At 43.8% G+C, this 20459-nt stretch overlaps 1 protein-coding gene across 3 annotated transcripts in view; it reads right to left on the bottom strand.

The window, feature by feature from the left end:
* The window catches only part of NTN1 (netrin 1), a 255273-nt gene that overhangs the window by 89514 nt on the left and 145300 nt on the right, over positions 1-20459 (bottom strand). For all 3 annotated transcript variants that reach the window (XM_019502100.1, XM_019502096.1, XM_019502106.1), the window contains one exon: positions 14258-14446. In XM_019502100.1, the coding sequence (XP_019357645.1) occupies positions 14258-14446 (189 nt within the window). The remainder of the gene's footprint in view (positions 1-14257; positions 14447-20459) is intronic.

Below are 20459 nucleotides of genomic sequence, written 5' to 3'. Positions count from 1 at the left end.
AGGCCTAAGAGGTGGGGGCATGAAATGACCATCTGCCGGAAGTGCAGTTCCAGAAGGACCCAACCCCATCTGAAGAGCTTAAACTTAGAAAGGAACAAAAATCATACCAGAAGGGAGGTGGGGTGGGAACAATATGCGAAATTGCTGACTTCCGTGAAGTTTTAAGATATCTGTAGCTTAAGTGAATTTTTGGTTTTAATATGACCATATTGAGCTTGCTTGCTTTCTTAAATGTGTAGGTTGGCTTTTGCGATCTGGAGTTTAAGGCTGTATACATGACAAGGGTTCTCAGACTCGAGTGTGAATGGTAACGATTACCCAACTTTCCCTCGAGTCATGTTTTTTCAAATGGAAATGGCTTTCACTCCCACCTTGAAGGCTAATGCCCTGTACTCTAAAATTTTCCTTTCCTTTCATGCACAACAGTCTGTAACACAGTGGTTCTGATTCAGGACACCTTTAAGCAGATGCTTAAGTTTCACTGGAGCCAAGTTTGTGCTTAACTGCTGAGGTGTTGGGAAGATATCCTGAATTGTAACCAGGAAGAGAAAAAAGTCAGAAATAAGATCTGCTATGAAGATCAGAGAGCAAGATTTTGCCCTAAGCTCAGTTAACATGCAAAGAAACTGAGAAGTGGCACAGACACTGGGACACTTCCAGGGAAAGATACACAGAGGTGCAGGGTATTCAATGAAGAAAGCAAGCACTGAAAGCTTTAGATATATAAAGATTAATACAAAACCACAGTGTGGTATTTGCAGTTCTCGGCATTCTGGAGAGTATATATTACACACACATTTCAGAGTATACATCAGGGGAGCACTGGAGGATCTGGAGAGAAAAGGGGATTGCATTTTTTCCAATATTTGGTTTTGTTCCTTGCTAATGACATACAAGGATTATATTTAATTAGAAATAACTTTTAACTAGAGCACATGCACAAAAGGAAGCACAGGACCGAGGTCCGGTCGTGGATCCATACCTGTCTTGAAAAAATTAGAACATGTCTAGGTATCAGTGTTGAGCCACAGAAATATTCCGTTACAGCCATAGTTCAGCAACCCATCCTTATTCAGAATATCATATAATCCCCTGCTTAACTTCAAGCAGGTGCTTAAATTCCATTAAAGTTTCTTACATCTGCAAGGGCTATATAAATAGTCATAGGCTGGAGCGTTTTGCTGAAATTAGGACAATGCCTTCTCAATATTGTAAATATAATTTTAAAAATGAAGCTTAGTGCTTTCACTGGAAGGTCTCAAAATGCCTAAGGAAGCCTAAGGTTTTTTGGGTAAATCTGGTATCTTTTATTCGATCAACTAAAAATAGTTGGCAAAATTCTTTTTTGCAAGCTTTCAGATATACCCTTTGTCAGGCTGAGGAAGCATCTGCAGTTGGTCTGTGCAGACACTTTCTCAGCCTGACAAAAGGTATTAGTACCTGAAAGCTTGCTAAGAATTTTTCCAGTTATTTGAGTTGGTCTAATAAAAGATATCGGGTTTACCCAAAGAACCTTGTCTGCCTATATCCTTAGACCAACATGGCTATAACCTATACCCCTGTAAAGAAGCCTAACTGAGTTGAAGGATAGGGTCAAGTGCAGGGTGGCATTAAATTGGGTGGAGTTGCAGACAACTGAAGGATGGGATTAAGATTCAAAATGACCTTAATAAACTGGGAAAATGGTCCAAAATTAATAGAATGAAATTCAATGAAGACAAGTGCAAAGTTCTTCACTTTGGACAAAACAAATGCATATACAAATACAGAACAACCTGAGGAATGACAGGCTAGGCTTTGGAACTGTGGAAAAGGACCTGGGGGTTATACTGACCCCCAAGACGAATATGAGCCAACAGCATGTGCTTGATGCAAAGAAAGGCTGATAGCATGCAGGATTAAATAACACAAGTGTCACTTGCAAGTGCAGAGAAGCAGTTCTTCTATTCAGCAATGGCAAGGCCTCATTTAGAGTACTGTGTGCAGTTTTGGGCACTGCACTTCAAGAAAGACACAGACAAATTAGAGGAAGTCCAGTGAAGAGTGACAAAAATGATTAGGAGTCTAGGAAACATGATTTGCACTGCATGGGTGTATCCCCATGAGTGCACATGTGCAGGGGCACACATTTTCTATGGGACAAGTATCAGTGGCACATATTTGTGCTACATATTTGTGCCACTACTATTTATCCAGTGGCACGCTCCTGCAGGTGCACTCTAGCACAGAACATGGCTCTAGCTGGCCAGGCTCCAGTCCCTGGTGATGTACACTACTGCAGTGTGTGCTGCCACACTTTTTTTTTAGTGGCGGGTTTTTTTTGACACTGGGATCTCATGGTGTTAAAAAACCTCCATCATGCTGCTAATTAGCGGTGCATGAGTGCACATGCACCACATGTGGCTTGGAGCACCTCAAACAGCTTTTAAGGTGCCACAAACCGCACATGTGCTTGTGAGGATGTGCCCTATAAGGGCAAATATAGAGCCCATCTTCAAGAAAAGAAAGAAGGAAGATCCAGGGAACGACAGACCAGTCAGCCTCACCTCATTCCCTGGGAAAATCATGAAGCAGATCCTCAAGGAATCCATTACTAAGCACTGGGAGGAGAAGAAAGTGATTAGGAACAGTCAGCATGGATTCACCAAGGGCAAATCATGGCTGACCAATCTGATTGTCTTCTATGATGAGATGACTGGCTCTGTGGATGTGGGGAGAGCAGTGGATGTGATATACCTTGACTTCATCAAGGCTTTTGATATGGTTTCCCACAACAGTCTTGCAGAAAGGCTATGGAAGTATGGGCTGGATGAATGGACTGTAAGGTGGATAAAAAACTGGCTGGATCGTTGGGCTCAAAGGCTCTATGTCTAGTTGGCAGCTGGAATCAAGTGGAGTGTCTCAGGAGTCGGTCTTGGGGCCAGTTTGGTTCAATGTCTTCATCAATGATATGGAATATGGCACAGAGTGCACCCTTGGCAAATCTGTGCATGACACCAAGCTAGGGGCTGTAGTATAAACACTGAAGGGTAGGGCTAAGATTCAGAGTGACCCAGACAAATTGGAGGATTGGGCCAAAAGGAATCTCATGAGGTTCAATAAGGACAAGTACAAAGTCCTGCACTTAGCACAGAACAAACCCCTTTTTCAAGGAAAGAAACATATTTTTTACCTTCATTCTGCCTTCCCAAAGTAAGATGTGTGTCTTATTTGGGGGGAAAGTGGGACTTGTGGTATGCTAATAACTATGGTATTCTATAAGTGATAGGGGCCAGGACAAGAAGCAATGTTCTTAAGTTGTAACTTAGGATGGGCATTAGAAAAACTTGGTCAGTATGAGGAGAGTTCAGCATTGAAACAGATTCCCTAGAGAGGTTGATGAATCTCCATCCTTGGAAGTTGTTAAGTACAGATTAGACAAGCACTTGATAGGCATTACTTACACAGGAATGATCCTGCCTTGGGCAGGTGGTTGAACTAGATGACCTCCTGAGGTCCCTCCCAGGCCAATTTTCTGTCATGTCCATTTTACAGGGGGACCTTAAGGTGAACTTACCTGTCCACGGCCACACAGTGAATCAGTGTCATAATCTTCCCTTCCAAACAGAAGGTTAAAATATTTGACAGCAGGGCTGTCCTACTGGCTGCACACAAGGAGTTAATGTGTGGGCCCTGAGCTCTCAATTGGCCATTGCTCCCCCTATTGCTCTGGGGAATCTACAGGGGTCTCCAGGCTCCTCCTTCCTCACTCAGCTTTCACTTCTTGCTCCTGCCCCAGGGAGTGGGGCAGGGCAGCTCACAATACCAGGGGAGCCCATGGCATGGGGGAGCTGAGGTGGGGACAGCCCATGTGCCTGATGCAAGAGCTGCCCACAGTGCCATGGCTGCTGTGTGCACTGTGCAGCACTGGGCTGCCTGCATGCACAGTGAAGCAGGGGAATGTGGCCCTGGGGGTTCATGGCTCACACTAGTGCAGCCCCGTGCATGCAGGTCCCACTAGTACAGCCTGGGTGGCATGCAGCTCCCAGCCACTTAGAAGGTGAACAGCCCTGTTGTGCAGAAATGTTGATCTTTTCCAAGGGAATGGCTGCAATGCTTTAAATAATGATTATAAAAATGGATATACCAGTAAACTACTTTGGTCTATTGGACCAACTGCATGGCTGGGACAGACTTAGGGTATAAGTAGAAATTGCTAAATAAAATGTGTCTTGACATAGCTTATCCACTTTACTGGGTGAAACATATATTGCCTGTTGTTCCACCTGTTGATCCTGTGGGACAACAGGTGACAAGTTCCCTACTTGCAGAGATGTACCCCAGGGAATCTCTGAGGTGGATCTCTGTAAGCAGGGGAAAGCCAGTTCTGGTGTGGTCCCATGGCTGAGACTATCAATCAGCTGATTGGCAGTCCCAGCCCTGGGACTGCACTGGAGTGTCAATGCATGCCTGGGCAATCCTAAATGGGGAAACTGTTTTATGATGGCACAGAGGCAAATGCAGTACACTCTTCTTCAGGTCTGAGGAAAAAGCAGGCACAGCTAGAGCTAAAAACAGCCTCTACAGGAAGACTGTAAAGATTGGGACTGTATACCTTGAAGAGGCGAAGAGTAAGGTGACAGATGAAAAGTATACTAATGGATGACCCAGAGAAGAGAGGTCAGTAGCTCCCATTCACTGTTTCATGGATATGGGAACAAGGAAATGGCCAATGAAATTGAAAGGCAGAAAACTGAAAAGGAAATACTTCTCTCTACAATGCAGTTATTCTAATGGCCATGAACTATCACCAAGGCCAAGGCTTTGCAGGATTCAGAAAAGACTTAGCCATTGACATGGCTAACAAGTATTCTCTGAAGGGCTACAGGAGGAAAAGCAGAGCTAGCTCAGGAAGTTCGGTGTAGCTGTGCCCCAGTCCCTCTACGGATCATACTTTTTGGTATCCTTTTTAATGACAGCAAAAAGCAAAGGCCCATTAGAAGGAATAAGCAGGGAAGCCTTGTTTACAACCTGCACTCTTATTTCCAGAAATAAGGATGGAGTAACCTTTGTTTGAAACAAATGTTTAGTTGTCATTATGGTGTTCCCTCTTGATCTCAAGGACCCCATAGCTCCATCTTCAAAGAGCATCAGAGTTGGCTCTGGGCAGAGTTGGCTCAGGCTTGTTGACACCTGGCTAGGGTGATCATCTCAACACAATAAACAAAACTAACTTCATCTGTAAGGCCTTCCAGTTCATCCATTAGCAGGTGCAAAAAATCTGCAGGTGTGTTTGCAACCTGGTGAATGTTGCCATGTGAAAAGTTTACCCTAGGCTCCCCACAGGTTTGGAAATTTGGTGCTGGGGGAGCAGTGAGACCATTAATTGCTACTCTTCTGCTGCCAAATTTCCAGATGTGTGGGGGGTCCTGCAGGCCAGATGGTATGGTTATGCGTGCTAGATCCTTGGTCTGCAGTGGATCTGGTACATGGGCAGATTTGGCATACAGGGTCAGGCCAGATCCAGCATGTGGGGTCAGGCTGTCATGGCCAGAACCAAAGTGTGGGATTTAGTCTCTGCAAAGCCAGATGCAGCATAGAGGATTGGGACACACACAGGTTCAGGCAACATGCAGGATTGGACCAAAGAGTGGCTAGATTCAGTGTGCATAATCAGGCCAGTGTAAAGATATATTCAGCATGTAGAATTGGGATGGTATATGGCTGGATGTGGTGCATGGAATCAGGTTTGTGCTGCCAGATTCAGTGTGCAGGATCAGACCAGTGCACAGGATCACATCCATGCACCAACTCCCAAGGTGCATGACGGTATAATGGAAGTTATGGTTCTGTACACACAGACAGTGTGATTGCAAATGGCAGTTGTGGAAAGCATTTGGTGTTTTGGCCCAATCTTTCTCAAAAAAAAAAAAGCAAGCCTATATGACTGTGTCTAGATATGCAGGGGCATGTGCCTACAGTGGCACAAACAGTAGTGGCACAAATTTGTGCGGTTACTTTGAGCCACAGTACACACCCCTGCACATGTGCTTTATTGTGGGACACTGTCCTGCTTTGGACAAACTGCTCTTGCTTCACTGCTCCCAGCTCCCAGTCTGCTGGAGCAGCCAGGGCACAAATGGAGGAGTGGAGACACTGGCCAGCAGCCAGAGCATCTCCCTGGAAGACCAAGCCTCTGTTTTTTCTGGTGCATGCTATTGTAACATTTGCTGCACTGCTTTTTTTCCAAGGTTTTTTTTTTTGCTCCTCAGAAATCTTGCTAGCAAATTTTGCCCTCGTGCTGCACATTTGCAGCACAGGGCACATTTTAATCTTCCATGCATGCAGTTTGTGGCACCACAAAGAGGTTTGTGACAGCCCAAATCCCACATGCCTGCATGTGGGGATGCGGCCTATGAGTTTAAGCCACTAAATACACAAGTTTACATAGGCTGTGTAATAATTTGCCAATCATGATTTTAAATTCTTTTGGAAGTCTGTGTAGATATTGATCCAAAATCATAAGGTGGAGGGGGAAATTCATTTTCTTAACAAATTTTTTGGTTCTGCATTAGGTGATCTAACTTCCACTCTCACATATACCAATTCTGCCCCTCCTCATTAGGTTTACATTGGCAGTCTTAGTGCAAGTGTATTCATGGCTAATATCATTTGTCATCTTTTCATCAAAAGCGTGTAAATCCTTTCCCCAAAGTGCAGAACTGTTTTATTGCAACACTATAAAACCCTTCAGGATCTCTGTTTCAACATAATTACATTAGTACTGAAAGTCTGGTAAATATCAGGACTGAATTTAATCAAAAGTGCTAGTGGAATCAATTCTATTTATAACGGCTCATGATAGAAGGGGTTTACATGGGACCGAGATGTGGAATTTCACTTGCAACATCATTCAGAGTTGGTGGTGAAAAGGAAATCAAAATATACACAAAACTTTATCTCTAAGGAAAGGCACAGTTTTTATTCTCGTTTTAGGGCCCAATCTTGATCCCACTGATAACAACGAGAGACTGAAAACACAACTCCTTGTGGTCCCAAATCTTAAAAGGTTAGTTAGTAATATTCCAACTGTCACATGTGTTGATAGATTTCACTAAAAATGCAATTTTAGAGTCGTTTTACTGATGCATAGGTTATCCCAAAATAGGTTGTCACCAGATTTCTCAGGGATATTGGTATAAGCCCAAATAGTTAAGAAATGAACCACAGTTCTTAGTTCAGCTGCTAAAACAAGGAGCATTGTATTCAGTTATGGTTCACCTGTAGGTCACTGGAAATGCTCCTGTTGATTTCAGTGGGTTTTGGATCACCACTAGTTAGACCCCCTCGCTCCATTCACGAGATGCCAAAGTCATTCTAGAATTATTACAATCTACCTGCGCGGTCTGATCTCCAGACCTGAGAGGCACCAAGGCCCTTCTTGAATCAGTGTCATCTCTCATTTTGTCCAGCCACCCACTATCAGATGTAATTCTTCTTCTTTTGCTTCCAGTGTATGCCCTGGTAGGCCTTGGCATAACTCCAATGCTGCCACTTCATGCAATATCGCTTTTCAATCTGTCGTCAGCTCCTCTGCATGTGGTTCTCAGCCAAATGGCAATGTGTAGCTGAGCATGCTGCTAATCTAGCAAAAGTTTTCTATGTGCTTTCATGCCATTTTCTCGCTGTTCCCTGGATCTGAGAGACACCCTCTGAATCCACCAAAAACCTTCTTTCTGAGAAGGTAACAGGAAGGAGGCAAACATACAGTAAACATAATAGCAAAAATGGACACTGTCAGGTTAGAAGTAATTTGTAAAGTCCCCAAGCAGGGACACATTTCCTTACCTGTATTCCAAAGACCACTTGGAGTTTTTTTTAAATAAAATATTCTTTTTAATATGGATGCATTTTTCATTATCTTTTTTTCGTCCTTTTTTAAAAATGATCTTTCAGTCTGGGCAGGAGTCAATTTCATTGGTCAATTTAATTTTCTGTTCACAATTTATTTCACAAGCTTATGCTGCATGTTTTTGGTTCCTGCCATAGCAGGGAAATGTTAAAAGCACTTAAAAATGTTTTCACTGAAATTATAAAGGTGAACATATCATACCATATTATAACATCAATTTTTACTGAAATTATAAATGTCAGGTTTGCTATATAAAAATTGAGGACAAAAATGCACAAAAATTTAACTATTGATAACACAATTTTATTCATTCAACATTCACTATTACCATGCTATTAGATGTATTATTGAGAAATACAACTCAGTGATAATATGGAGTGAAAGATGAAAAAAACAAGGATGAGGAAAAGTGGTTTAGCTAAATGCGTCTGTTAGGCTGAATTAATGAAGCTGAATTGTTACATAGAAACACCTTCAACAGAACTGTCATAGCACATTTGTTATGAGTTCACACCAGCCAACATACGCTTGCTTGCAAGACGTTGCTGCATGCTTGCTTAATAGTATCAATTTTATGTTTACTAGACATTTGTATTTGATTAAATGCATTCATTTAAATGTGTTAAAAGTAAAAAAGTGAGTGCAGCAGTGCAATGGTTGAAAGAATCAAGTCTTATAGAGAAGCACAGTGTGCTCTATGAGATGAAACACAAGTCATTTGTAAGGGTGATGGCAGATGTAATAGGACAGTTAATTTCTTAATTCTAAATGTATTCGGTTCACATGAGATTCTGGAAAACCTGGCCTAGGTTATCCCAGGTTGACAGATGGCTTGGTGAGATGATAAATTAACATTGTTATCAATGGAGAAATGGCTACAATGGTTAGATGGTAGCTATTTGTATGTTTCTTTTATTTTAGAGCATATATTGAAATAGACCCAAGGCTGATAAAAAACAATTGGGAAAACTAAAACCCTGTATACTGTAAATAGTTCTCCAGAAAACTATGTTGCAATGACCTCCTTTTGCTGCAAGAAACTTTATTTCATCTGCGTTTATATAGGACAACAGATTACACTGACAATAAACCATTCCAAGTACTGTGAAATTGGACTGAATAGCTGGAGTGTTGGCAGCTTCTCATTCATTAGCATATTTACATCCTTTTAAATGTATTAGCTCCAATGACCACCTTTTTGTCTTAATAGGGCAGATAGGGAAATATATTCAAATCTGTTGATCTCAAATTTCAAGAGCAAGAACAGTTCAAGAGCACACTAAATCAACAAAAACATCCTGGCAAAGTGAACTTAGTAAATGACAGATCTTTTCACAAAGGTACTGCAAAATATTTTGAAGATCAATAAGTGTGATTCCCAGTGGGCAACCAACCTGCCGAAAGTCACACAGTGAGTTAGTGGAAGAGAAAGGATGAGAACACAGGTCTCCTTCCTTCCAAACCTGTGCACTAGCCATTAGATAAGTCTTCCCCAGTATGACTTTTATTGCCATGCTAAAGAGAGCACAAGATACATGCACTAGCACAGTGGGGATGCAGGGGGATAATGCTGTCCCTCTGCACAACAATTAAGTTCACCTTTAATGCTTGTAGAAGCTGCTAGTTTGGCAGACATAAAAATGGTACATCAATAGCAGTGGGACATTGCTCGATCAATTCTCCCCTGACTTGGAGAAGCCCTCTGCAGGCTATGAAAAGCTAAAGTAGTTGTCATAGCAATTTCAGCCTATAGGCAAAAAATATTTGTTTTGAGATGGGATAGTTACCAGCACAGATTTAATAGTCAGCTCCCTTAGAAGAGTCTGATACCAGCATATCAACAGCAAGCAGTCATAAGAAAGGTGACTTACTGATTTAGGCCATATTTCACTGACTACAGGCCTTTGAGAGCATTAGAAGGGGAAGGAAAGAAGTGCTCAGAGCATAACTCCTACTGGGCCCTCAGCGATGTTCCATCAAAAGCCTTTTTTTGCTCATAGTTGGGCTCATAAAAGCAGCATGACTCCAATCCTGTTCAACCAAGGGCAACTGCAAAGCTCCCACAGACTTTAGTGGAAGCAGTGTTTTATTCGGGCCTTTAACGTTCTAGGACTGGAAACCTGATGCATTAGGACTAAGGTCAGGTTGATCAGAAGGGAATACTCTGGTTCCTTTGTGATTAAATCACGTGGCCAGGAGACTTGGTTCCCACAGGAAAAAATGATCTAGAATAGCTCCTTCCCACCAGCTAAAGCTTTGTAATACTTTGGACTGATTTTTCAGCACAAATATGCACCCCAGGGGAAAGTTTTATACAGCACCTATGCCGCTTAGATGCTTCAGCCTCAACCCCACTGATGTGGTAAAATCCCATGATCTTCTGTTGCAAGCTACTAGGGGTTTCAAGCAAATTGAGGGGGTAATAGAAGGGGTAAAATAACCAGATTGCAGGGTGAATCCTTTCAGAAGTAGGATTTTAGGATGTGTAGAGGAGAGATGAAGAGGGAAGAGCAGTAAGTAAAGGAAAGCACTGGAAAACAGTGGGGACAAAAAGAAAATGAGTGTGGGGTGCACAGCATGGCCTGAGCACTCCATGAAACAACCATTGGGCTGTCTGCAGTTCGCTGGGATAGGTACTGCCATCTACTAGTAGCTAGATGGAAGTTAAAAGATACTGATTCTGTCTTGTCAACACTGTCCTGCACTGGGGTCTAATCCTGCAGTGGGTGAGTTTGAGATTCTGTGTTGTCAAGGCACCTTTGTGTGGGTGAGTGTCATTATTACATACTGGTTCAAACAAGAGTCCAAGACCATGCTTATGGGATTTTTTAAACCCAAACTTGATTTTTTGGGGGGGTTCTAAAACAATAAAAAATGGATCAAAAGCCCTAGACTCCTGAGCAGGGTAGAAACGTGTGCAATGTATATAAAATAATTATTCTAGGTATGAAGGGTCAAACACCCTCATGAAAAAACTCATGGTGCAAAGAAGTTTCCTAGTAAGTGGGAACCCAGAGGAATGCCCCTACTGTCCCTTCTTGCAGCCTGTGTTGCAGAGGAACATTGGAAGTTTGCATGAAACAAAGTGTGGCTGCTGTGCTCTAGTGATTTTAGGCTCCCTCGTACCTGAGGGTGAAAGATGAATGCATGATGGCTCATCTGTTCATGCTTCTTTGTATTCTTTGAGAACTGCAAAGTCTGCTAGCAAGCCTACACTTGCTGATGCTGCATGGGGCTGGGGGGGTTTACACCCTCTTCTGTGTCAGTGCAGAAACCAACATCAGTCATCATTCCCTTTCCTCCTGGTAGCCAATCGTAGCTGCTGCATGTAGCAGGCAGAGCTCCCCCACTTCTTCCAAGGGATGATAAAAGTTATCGGGTATGGGGAAAGAGACCTTAGGGTCACAAGAGGGGAAAGGAAGAAACCAAAAACATGGCAGGATGGCTCGGCTCCTACCTTCTCTGTCTCCTCTTGTAAACTATTCATGAGATCCTCTCTACTTCTCCTTTACCCTGCAACCACAGGCATGGGGACAAGGGGTCTGGATCCTCCAGCCAGGTCTACCTCCCTACATGGAAGGGGGAGAAGGATCCTAGGAGTGGCAAGGATGACAGAGTTGCAGCTGCCAGACAGAGGCAGAACTGGGGCTAGACAACAGGGCAGATATGGGGGTAAGGGCTACAGAATTAGTTAACTGCAAAATGCAGATCAGAGGCTGTGACTCTCAATTATGCTAAGGTCTTTTTATACTTTGGCAGTGCTTTTTTGTTGGTGTAAGTATAATTGTATCAAATCCATAGCTGCAGCCCAATTACAGTGTCAGAATGGTGTAAAAGGCCTGAGTGTAAATGAAAATAACGTCTGGAGTATGTGACCACAACTCAGACAACATTGAAACAAGGTTTATACATGCTCTTTTGATCCAAATACGGATGAAACACTCTTTCCCCTTTTCTCTGTCTTTCTGGACCTGTTTTCCCCCTCCTATTTTCATTAGGAAAGACACCATGTGATCAGAATTTTCCTTTGTTTGTTTCCATCTAACACATTATTACTTAGTCTGGGACCCTGCCTTGAAATAAAAAATATGAACTGAATTGCAAACCATATCCACTCAGATCATTAAGGGCAAGGCACGGCTGTGCTCCACAAATAATTTACCAATCACTTGAGTTACTTCTATTGGGGCCATTGAGCAGCTTGAAAAATATTAAAAGGTTTCTATTCCAAGTTGCTTTCCCACCCTAGGCTGGATTTTTTCTGGTCTTCCTGCTCTCCCTGCCTTTGCTGTGTCCAAGTAATGATGCTGAACTACTTTCCCCTCTTTGAAGGCCACTCCTGTTCAAAAAGTTGGACTGCTTTCAAGGCCACTCTCACTCCACCTGTATTCTCCTCTGCCAAAATCCCAGCTGTTTAAGACTCCAGAAATTCTCGATGGCAGGGTCATTTGAAAAAATTCCATTATAACTGTTTTGCAATGGAAAATTGCATTTTTGATTAAACAATTGTCCTTTGGTATAAGTTTATGCTTTCCACAGGAAAAAAAATGAGGTTTTTGTAAAAAGAAAAGCAAAGAAAAGAAAAAAGAAAAAAAAAAGGAAACTTTTCAGCCAAAACTAAGCAACTTCCATATGTGGCCCAAAACTAATTTTTTTTTATTAAATATTTTTTGTTTTTTTCAACAAGAAATTGAAACGATCTGCAAGGAAAATCCCAGCATTTTCTCTGCATCTCTACTAATTAGCCCCTGCTGACTGCCCATGTATTTTGCTGAGATGACTGGGGTGGCTTATGTCCATAATGCATTTTTCTCTCAATAGTGAAGCTGAGAACTAAAACAAGACCTAATTTTATGCAATTGATCTTACCCTGTTTTGTATAAATGCAAATGAAAAAGGGAAAGCAGAACATGAGGTGCTGAGGAGTCTTATCCAACAACAATGAGAACATGTTGTGTGGTAACCAACCCGGACCTACTAGCCAAATAAATCCTGAGAGGATGAGAATCCACTTGGACCCAAGTCTCCTCGGATGTGCTGAGTTCTCACTTAAACCTTGTTCCCCTTCACTTGGCACCCTAAAGAGTTTACTGTTCCAGTACTTCCCCTACTGCATGTAGCCGCAATTCTCACTTACAAGAGAGAAAAGTCATCTACAAGTTTTGCTACTGATACTAATCTCTGGATCTCAACAACAAAAAATTCAAAAGCAAACTGAAGGACATTTGAATACACGCTGCTGGTGCAGGGGCACAATAATTATTCCTGTCTGTGAACAGCTGGAGTAGTAACTTTTTGGAGAGAATTCAGCAGATCTCCCTATAACCACTGTGAACCCCTTGCATTTTGTCTTATACCCTGTATCCCCCATGCTTGTTTTACTTCCACTGATGAAGAAAATTAAAACATCTGGACAACTAAACTGGTTCACTACGCCTCGACAGATCTCCACCCCCACTTTTTTTTGTTATTATTTTGTCCAGAGGAGTAAAGCTGTTTGTACATGGATTGAATGTTCTCTTTTACTTTTCCCCCCTAATGCTTGAAATCTGTCTGTGTATGGGAGATATATGTCCATATGTGTTCGTCAGAGGAATAACCTTTCTTCTCCCAGATGCTAAGCCTGTTGAATGGAGACCACTGTTTGCTGGTATGCACACCTGTGAGAAGAGAGGGAAGCAGAGATTTGCTTTTTAATGTGAGAGCCCCATTTGCTAATCTGAATAACCCTGGCAATCTGTTCACACCTTTGTCTTTCTTCTCCTTTGTCTGAGTTTTCTTTTCCATCTCTCTCTTTTTTTTTTTTTGCTTGCCTGGCCACGTGTGTTCTGAATAGCAGCTCAAAATGACTGAACAGTTGTGAGAGGTGTGTATCTGTGTCCGCGCACCTGTGCACGCATGCACATGGCTGCTGGTTAGACTGTAACAGGATGAATAAACAATTTTTTAAGAGGGTCAGATTTTTCAGTTTTCTAACTCTGCAACTGATTTCAAATAAGACAGATTTTATTACATGCTAATCAGACAGTTGTGGCTTTATACTTTCTGAATGGCAGGTACAAGAGACAGATCTTTCAAAAAAATCTGACCCTAAAACTTCTTCTTTAAACTTATACTGAAAAATATCTCAGGCTCCATCCAAATGCCCAACTTTGGGCAGGTCTCATGACTGTGGCTATGAGGAATGAGGCAAGGAAGGAAAGAAAGGGTTAGAAGGTAAGGGTGTACTTTTTTGGTACAGTCTTTTTGACAGGGTACAGTGAAAATAACCTGTTAAACTTGATGTGAATACAGCAAACAGGAAGGCAACTGAAGAAAGATCTTTATAGTATCCCAGCCCTTCCCCCAGACCCTTTCACTGTGTACCTTTGCATGCTTTCCTGTGAGATATTGGCTTGCTCAGGTCCCGATAGAAGCCTTCTTTGCAGTAATGGCAGTGGCGGCCTGCTGTGTTGTGTCGACAGTTCAGGCAAACCCCTCCACTCTTGCGGCCTGAAAGCTTGTAGAGCTCCATATTAAAGCGGCACCTCCGCGCATGAAGATTGCAGTTACAAGCTGTGGAAAAGGAGACAAAAGCAGAAACATTGCCCCTTGTGGTAAATGGTTTCATGAGACAATGTAAAGCCACACCCCAACCTGTTACTCTCAGTCCTTTTTACTCCTGATCATAGTGAAAGTAGCTTCCAACATGTCACGGACCAAGTTTGAGGATAAGGGTGATGCTGGCCCACAAGAAATTTTCAGGGAGAATAAGAATCAGTTGGTCTAAGGAGTTTGAAAACTACTGTTATATATTTTTCACTGTACAGTACTAGATACAGAATATGTCAAGTGCACCCTTCCTGGGAGAGTCCAATTCACCAGTAAGTTCTTGGTGCTTTTCTAAGCTAAGACTCCTTCCAACTCCATCTCAGTTTTAAGCATTAGAAATGGGTTCTTCTCTTCAATATGCACTTTCACACACATACACTGATACATCCACTTGGCATAGCTGTGACTGTGGCCTAAGTAAGGATTTCATTTAGTTCTCTCAAATGTTCTTCCCTACTATTCCTTTGATGGTTTGGTGCCCATAGCATTATTGAGTACTTCATATCTATCACTCAAAACAAGACAACCTAAATACTCTCTCCTCATCGCTATCCATGAGCAGAGGTAATTTGACATGTTCATTGGAAATCAGGCAGAAGGAAGGGTACATTTGCACCTTGTAGACTAACTAAATTAGAGATGCATAGCATAAACTTTTGTAAGTAGCGGGCTTACATCATCAGATGCTGTGAAGGGACTTCCTGTGATCCCTTCACAGCCATCTGATGAAGTAAGTCTGCTTCTTATGAAAGCCTATGCTATGCCTCTGTGATTTAATGAGTGTATAAGGTGCAAGTCTACCCTGCCTTCTGTCCTCCTTGCTGACCATTCTCTACCCATTGCAGGGCTTTGGTCAGTCTGGCACCATGTTAAATAAATAAGAGCTAGTGTTCTCAACTGACAATTACACCATGACCGAACATGCCAGGAGTTGCCGATCTCTCTGCCCTATGCAACCTAATGTCAACACAGAGGCTATTTTAACAAGGGCCTTTGCAAAAGAAAACTGAAGAGGGAACATCAAAAGCTCAGCCCTTCTCCTGCCATTCCTCAGAGCTGTCAAAGAAACATCAAGCAGCGGTTGCAAGAGCTGTGTGATTTGCGGGGAATTTTATAGCTTGTTTTCTTTTCCCTTTGCTTTTATTTGCTCTACACCACTGAACAATGCAGCCCCACAGCTGGGCCTCTCAGTTCTGTGCAAAGGTGTCACAGCTCTTGGCTTGTCACCTTCCTTTAGAAGAGAGACATCTTAATCCCTCATTCCTTCCTGTTTACCTCATGCTGCTCACCCAAGGCAAAGGCATGCAATATTTGCTTAATTATCAAATTTCAGCCCAGAAAATAACAGTGCAGCTTAAATTCTTTTTCTATAAGGGTCAATGCTCTACTCCTGACTTAGAACCTCACCCAACTGAAGAGCAAAATACTGTGTAGGCCTGAAACAGCAAGACAAAAACACCTTTGGTTGCATTTTGTGTTCTTCCCTCTGCTTCCAGGAGGATGAAGGGCCTGGAGCTAGCTCCCTCCAATTCCAAAGCAGCAGCCCTGGCACTTGAAGTTAAAAAAGATCTTACCAGAAGGAGCAACAGTATCAAGATATACAAAAAACTAGAACTCTTGTTTCCAAAATGATACCTTTTATTAGATCAATTGGAAAATGGCAAGAACCATTTTCCAGTTGGTCTAATAAAAGGTATCATTTTGGAAACAAGAGTTCTAGTTTTCTGTGTCTTTTTGTCTCAGAAAAACACGGCTACCAAGCACACCACAGTATCAAGATGGCCTTTCTGGATTCCAGCCCTGAGAGGGTGAGAATATTAACACCTGCAAGTGCTAAGACTGTGGACTAAACTTGCAGAAAGTCTCCTTAAGCAAGGCTGCTATTCTGGCAAGAATGCTTATTAGTACTTGAAAGCAGAAGACCTGTATCTGTGATACTAGAAACACAAATACCCATTTCTGAGAGGGAATTTCTGTTGGTAGGGTAAATCATCGACTCCCCTTTGATACAAGGATGATGTCTGCAAGGGTGATTACTGGTGAGTTTTAAGGTGGCATAGGAGTCCAATCCATGTTCTGCAAGTTTTTCTACAGATATGACAAGTGGTGCCTGGGGGCAGGGGGGGGCACAACTGTTAGCCAGGATGTTGTGCACTTTCCTTCCTCCTCTGCCATTTCTCAGCTTCCTAAGACAGTTCTCTTTGAAGTGGGCTGTAGCTTGATGTATGGTGCAGCACCATTGAGACCTGTTACCAGCCAGCACTTCCAATTTATAGGGTTGATGCCCCGCTTCTTAAGGTATGCTTTTAGGCAGTGGTGTATCATCAGTCTCCGGCGCCCAGGGGGTGATCTGAGCAGGGCATGCTGCCCCCTCTCCTGCCCCACTTCCATGGGGAAACTGACACCATGGCACACCGGACGCTGTGGGAGGGGTGGTGGCCAGATTTTCCATCCATAACAGGTAAACAAATGCCCAACCTGCCAGGCAGGAGGGCGGGCCACACACCAAATGTGGGAGGCGCTGCGGCCTCTCGGCCTGGCCAACATCCCCTCCCCACCACAGGCCAGTGCCAGGGCCATGACCCCCTCCTACCCCCCTACCCCCGTCGCTACGCCACTGCTTTTAGGGTGTCCTTGTAGCACGTCCTCTGTCCTCTGTGGGTCCTCTTACCATGACTAAGCTGAGAGAAGAAGACTTGCTTCAGGAGACAAGTGTCAACCATCTGCATACAGTGGCCAGCCCAGTGGAGTTGATGTTTCATGATCTTTGCCTCAACGCTGGTTATGTTAACTGCAGAGAGGATGCTGGCATTGGTGCAGTGGTCTTCCCATCGAATGCAAAGAATCTTGCTGAGGCAACAAGGATGGAACCATTCCAGGCCTTTAAGATGGTTTCAATACGTCACCCGTGTCTCACACCTGTAGAGGAGCGTGGGGATTACCACTACATTGTAGACCAGGATCTTAGTTTCCATCTGCAGATCTCGGTCAGCAAAGACATGGTGAAGCACCTTTCTGAAGGATACACTGGCACAGTGAATCCTATGTTCAATTTCTACATCGATCCTGACTGAATGGGAGATGCAACTGCCAAGGTATGGGAAATGCTCAACGTTTTCCAGGGGTTCTCCACCAATGGTAATTTGTGGAGGGGGGAGGACAGCTTGTGCAGGGGCAGAATGATGGAGCACCTTGGTCTTTCCAATGTTAAAGGAGAGCCCCAGGTTGTGATGGGCACCTGAGAAAAGGTCATGGGTGGATTGCAGATCAGTCTCAGTATGCATGAGGATAACCAGTCGTCAGAATACTGAAGGTCGGTGATGCCAGTCTGCAGCAGGGGGGGCAACTACGAGCTTCTCCCTTGAGCCACGTATGTCATAGGGCCACCCCCTGACTAGAACAGTCTGCCCTGACTCGTCTGCCATGTCTTTGATGTTACAATAATTGTTGTTAAATGCAGGAAGCTGCCCTAATTGTGGCCATGGTGTACTGGGCCAAATACATGGCTCCAAACCACCTCTACCCCATCTCCCATGCCTTCCAGATAGCTTCTAATTCACCATAACTCCCCTTTGCTGGGTTGCACTAAATCTATGCCCCAGATTTGGCCTCAAGCCCCACTGTGTGGGCCTTGGCCTCCTGGCCCCTTCTCTAGGCCACTCTTTATCCCTTAGTGGGCCACTACTCTGCCCCTCATTTGGGCTACTTAGCCTTACACCCCTTGGGCCACAGGCCCCACTCAATGGGCCTTGGCCCCTGTCTCAGGCCCCACTCAGTGGGCCTTGGCCCCTGTCTCAGGCCCCCCTCAGTGGACCTGGGACCTGTGCTTTTCTGTCAGGGTGTGCACTCCTAGCCTTTCCCCTCCATGGGGTACCCACAAGGCAGTGGGAGCTGAGGTTTCACGGTGCCCCATCCTCACCTTTCACTGGGGAGGCACAGGTGTGGGATTTCCTAGAGACTGCCCCACCACAGGCAGTCCCACCACACCATCCAACCCCAGCAGGGTGTAGTTTCAGGTCTTACCCAGGACCAGAAGGAACCGCCTTCATCCCCATAGTTCCTACCCTTAACCTCCAGATGCTCTAGGAACTGCTCTCCTCAGACTGTGTGATGTTACTCCATTGGCTCCCTCATGTAACTGCCAGCTCTACTCCCAGGTCCTGGGCTTATACCCTAGCTGTCCAGCCCTCATCCAATCTGGTGGCCCCCTTGTGGTCATGTGACCACCTAAGTGGACCTGACTGCACCTGCCGGCTGGTCCGTAGCCTGCCTAAACCTCTTAAAGTGGCAGGCACAACTTGTGCTCTGCCACACAGTCTTGGTAACTTTTGTTTTGCTGTGAAGGTGCTGCAGGTTAAAAAGCTGACTGTTTATTCAGTACTGAACCCCAATTCTGGGAGGAAGGCAGTCAAGAATGAGAATCAAAATCATAGCCAGATAAATGGAAAAAAGGGTTGGGGTAATGATACAGCCCTGCTTGACACCAGTATGGATGGTAAATGGGTCTGTTTCTGATCTACTGCAAAGGGCTGTGGTGGTCATCACATCATGGAGGACACTGATGAACTTTGGTGGGCAACTAAACCTAGCTAGCACCTTCCATAATGCTTCATGACTGATATAGTTGAAGGCCTTGGTTAGGTCAATGAATTCCATAAATATCTCCTGGTGTTGCCCTCTATACTTCTTATGGATCAGTTGTGCAATAAAAATCATGTTGGTGGTACTCTAAAATTTTCTAAAGCCACACTGGGATTCTGGAAGGACATCTTCTGCAAGGGGGAGGAGGCAATTCAGAAGGATGGAAGTAAGAATCTTTCCAGCAATGGAGAGGATGGCAATGCCTCAGTAGTTCCCACATACTGACTTGTCCCCTTTCTTGAAGATGGTCACAATGTTGGCATTCTTTAAGTCAGGTAGGACTTCCTCATTAATCCATATTTTGATGAGAAGTTGGTGAAATGTTTACGCTAGTGCTGTTCCACCAGTTTTGAAGACTTCTGTGGGGATGCCATCTGGGCCTGGCACCTTGCTGTTCTTGGTCTGAGTGATGGCATCCCAGACTTCCTTGAAGGATGGGGGATCAGCAAGAGGTTCTATTACTAGGGACTCAATGGTGGCAGTTGAGACCTCAGTTTCACGGTTGAGTAGAGTCTTGAAGTTCTCCTTCCAGTGCTGCTTGATGGATACATTGTCTGTGAGAAAGGTGAAGCCATCCTGGGATCACAAGGGCATTGGTCTATTGGAACATGGCCCATGAATTACTTTTATTGCTTGAAAGAAGCTTCTCATGTCATATTGGTCAGTGAAACTCTGGATCTCCATGGCCACCATTGGTCCTTGATGTCCCGTAGCCTCCTTTGAACTACAGCTTTGAGCCAGTGGTTAGTCTCTCATTTTTGCTGGTTGGAGGGCTCATTTTGCCAGCTGCAGAATGAGGCTCTCTTATGATGGATAAGTACTAGGATTTTCTCATTGTTCTTGTCAAATCAGTCTTGGTGACAGTAAGTGCAGTATCGAATTGATTCAGCGCATTCCTTATGAATAACGTTCTTATGCTCCTCCCAATATGCCTGGATGTCCTTGATGTTATCAGGTAGGTCAGAGAGCCTCTCAGTAAGGTGTTGCTGAATAGCCTTGAATCTAGCTTGGTCTTGGAGTTCCTTGATGTTAAAACTCTTCTGCATTCCTTTTGGTTGTTTACAGTGTTATGGTGCAAGCTGCATGCATATTATTGATCTGACTAAATGGTGGTCCATCCAGCAGTCATCTGTACCTCTCAGGACTCAGGTGATATGGACATCAGTACAATCTGGGGCTCTGACAATATAGTTAAAAAGGTGATTGGAGTGTGGATGTTTCCAAGTGGTCTTATATTTGTCACTTTTTCTGAAGATGGTACAGGAGACCCTTGCCATTCACAGGGGATACGTTCTAGAGATCCCCACGAATGGCAAAATCTGCGAATACTGATGGG

The sequence above is a fragment of the Gavialis gangeticus genome, unplaced genomic scaffold, assembly GCF_001723915.1.
Source record: "Gavialis gangeticus isolate Ggan-Ray unplaced genomic scaffold, GavGan_comp1, whole genome shotgun sequence".
Taxonomy (NCBI): domain Eukaryota; kingdom Metazoa; phylum Chordata; order Crocodylia; family Gavialidae; genus Gavialis; species Gavialis gangeticus.
The sequence above is the reverse complement of the archived record's forward strand: the minus strand, read 5'-3'. Positions and strand labels throughout refer to the sequence as shown.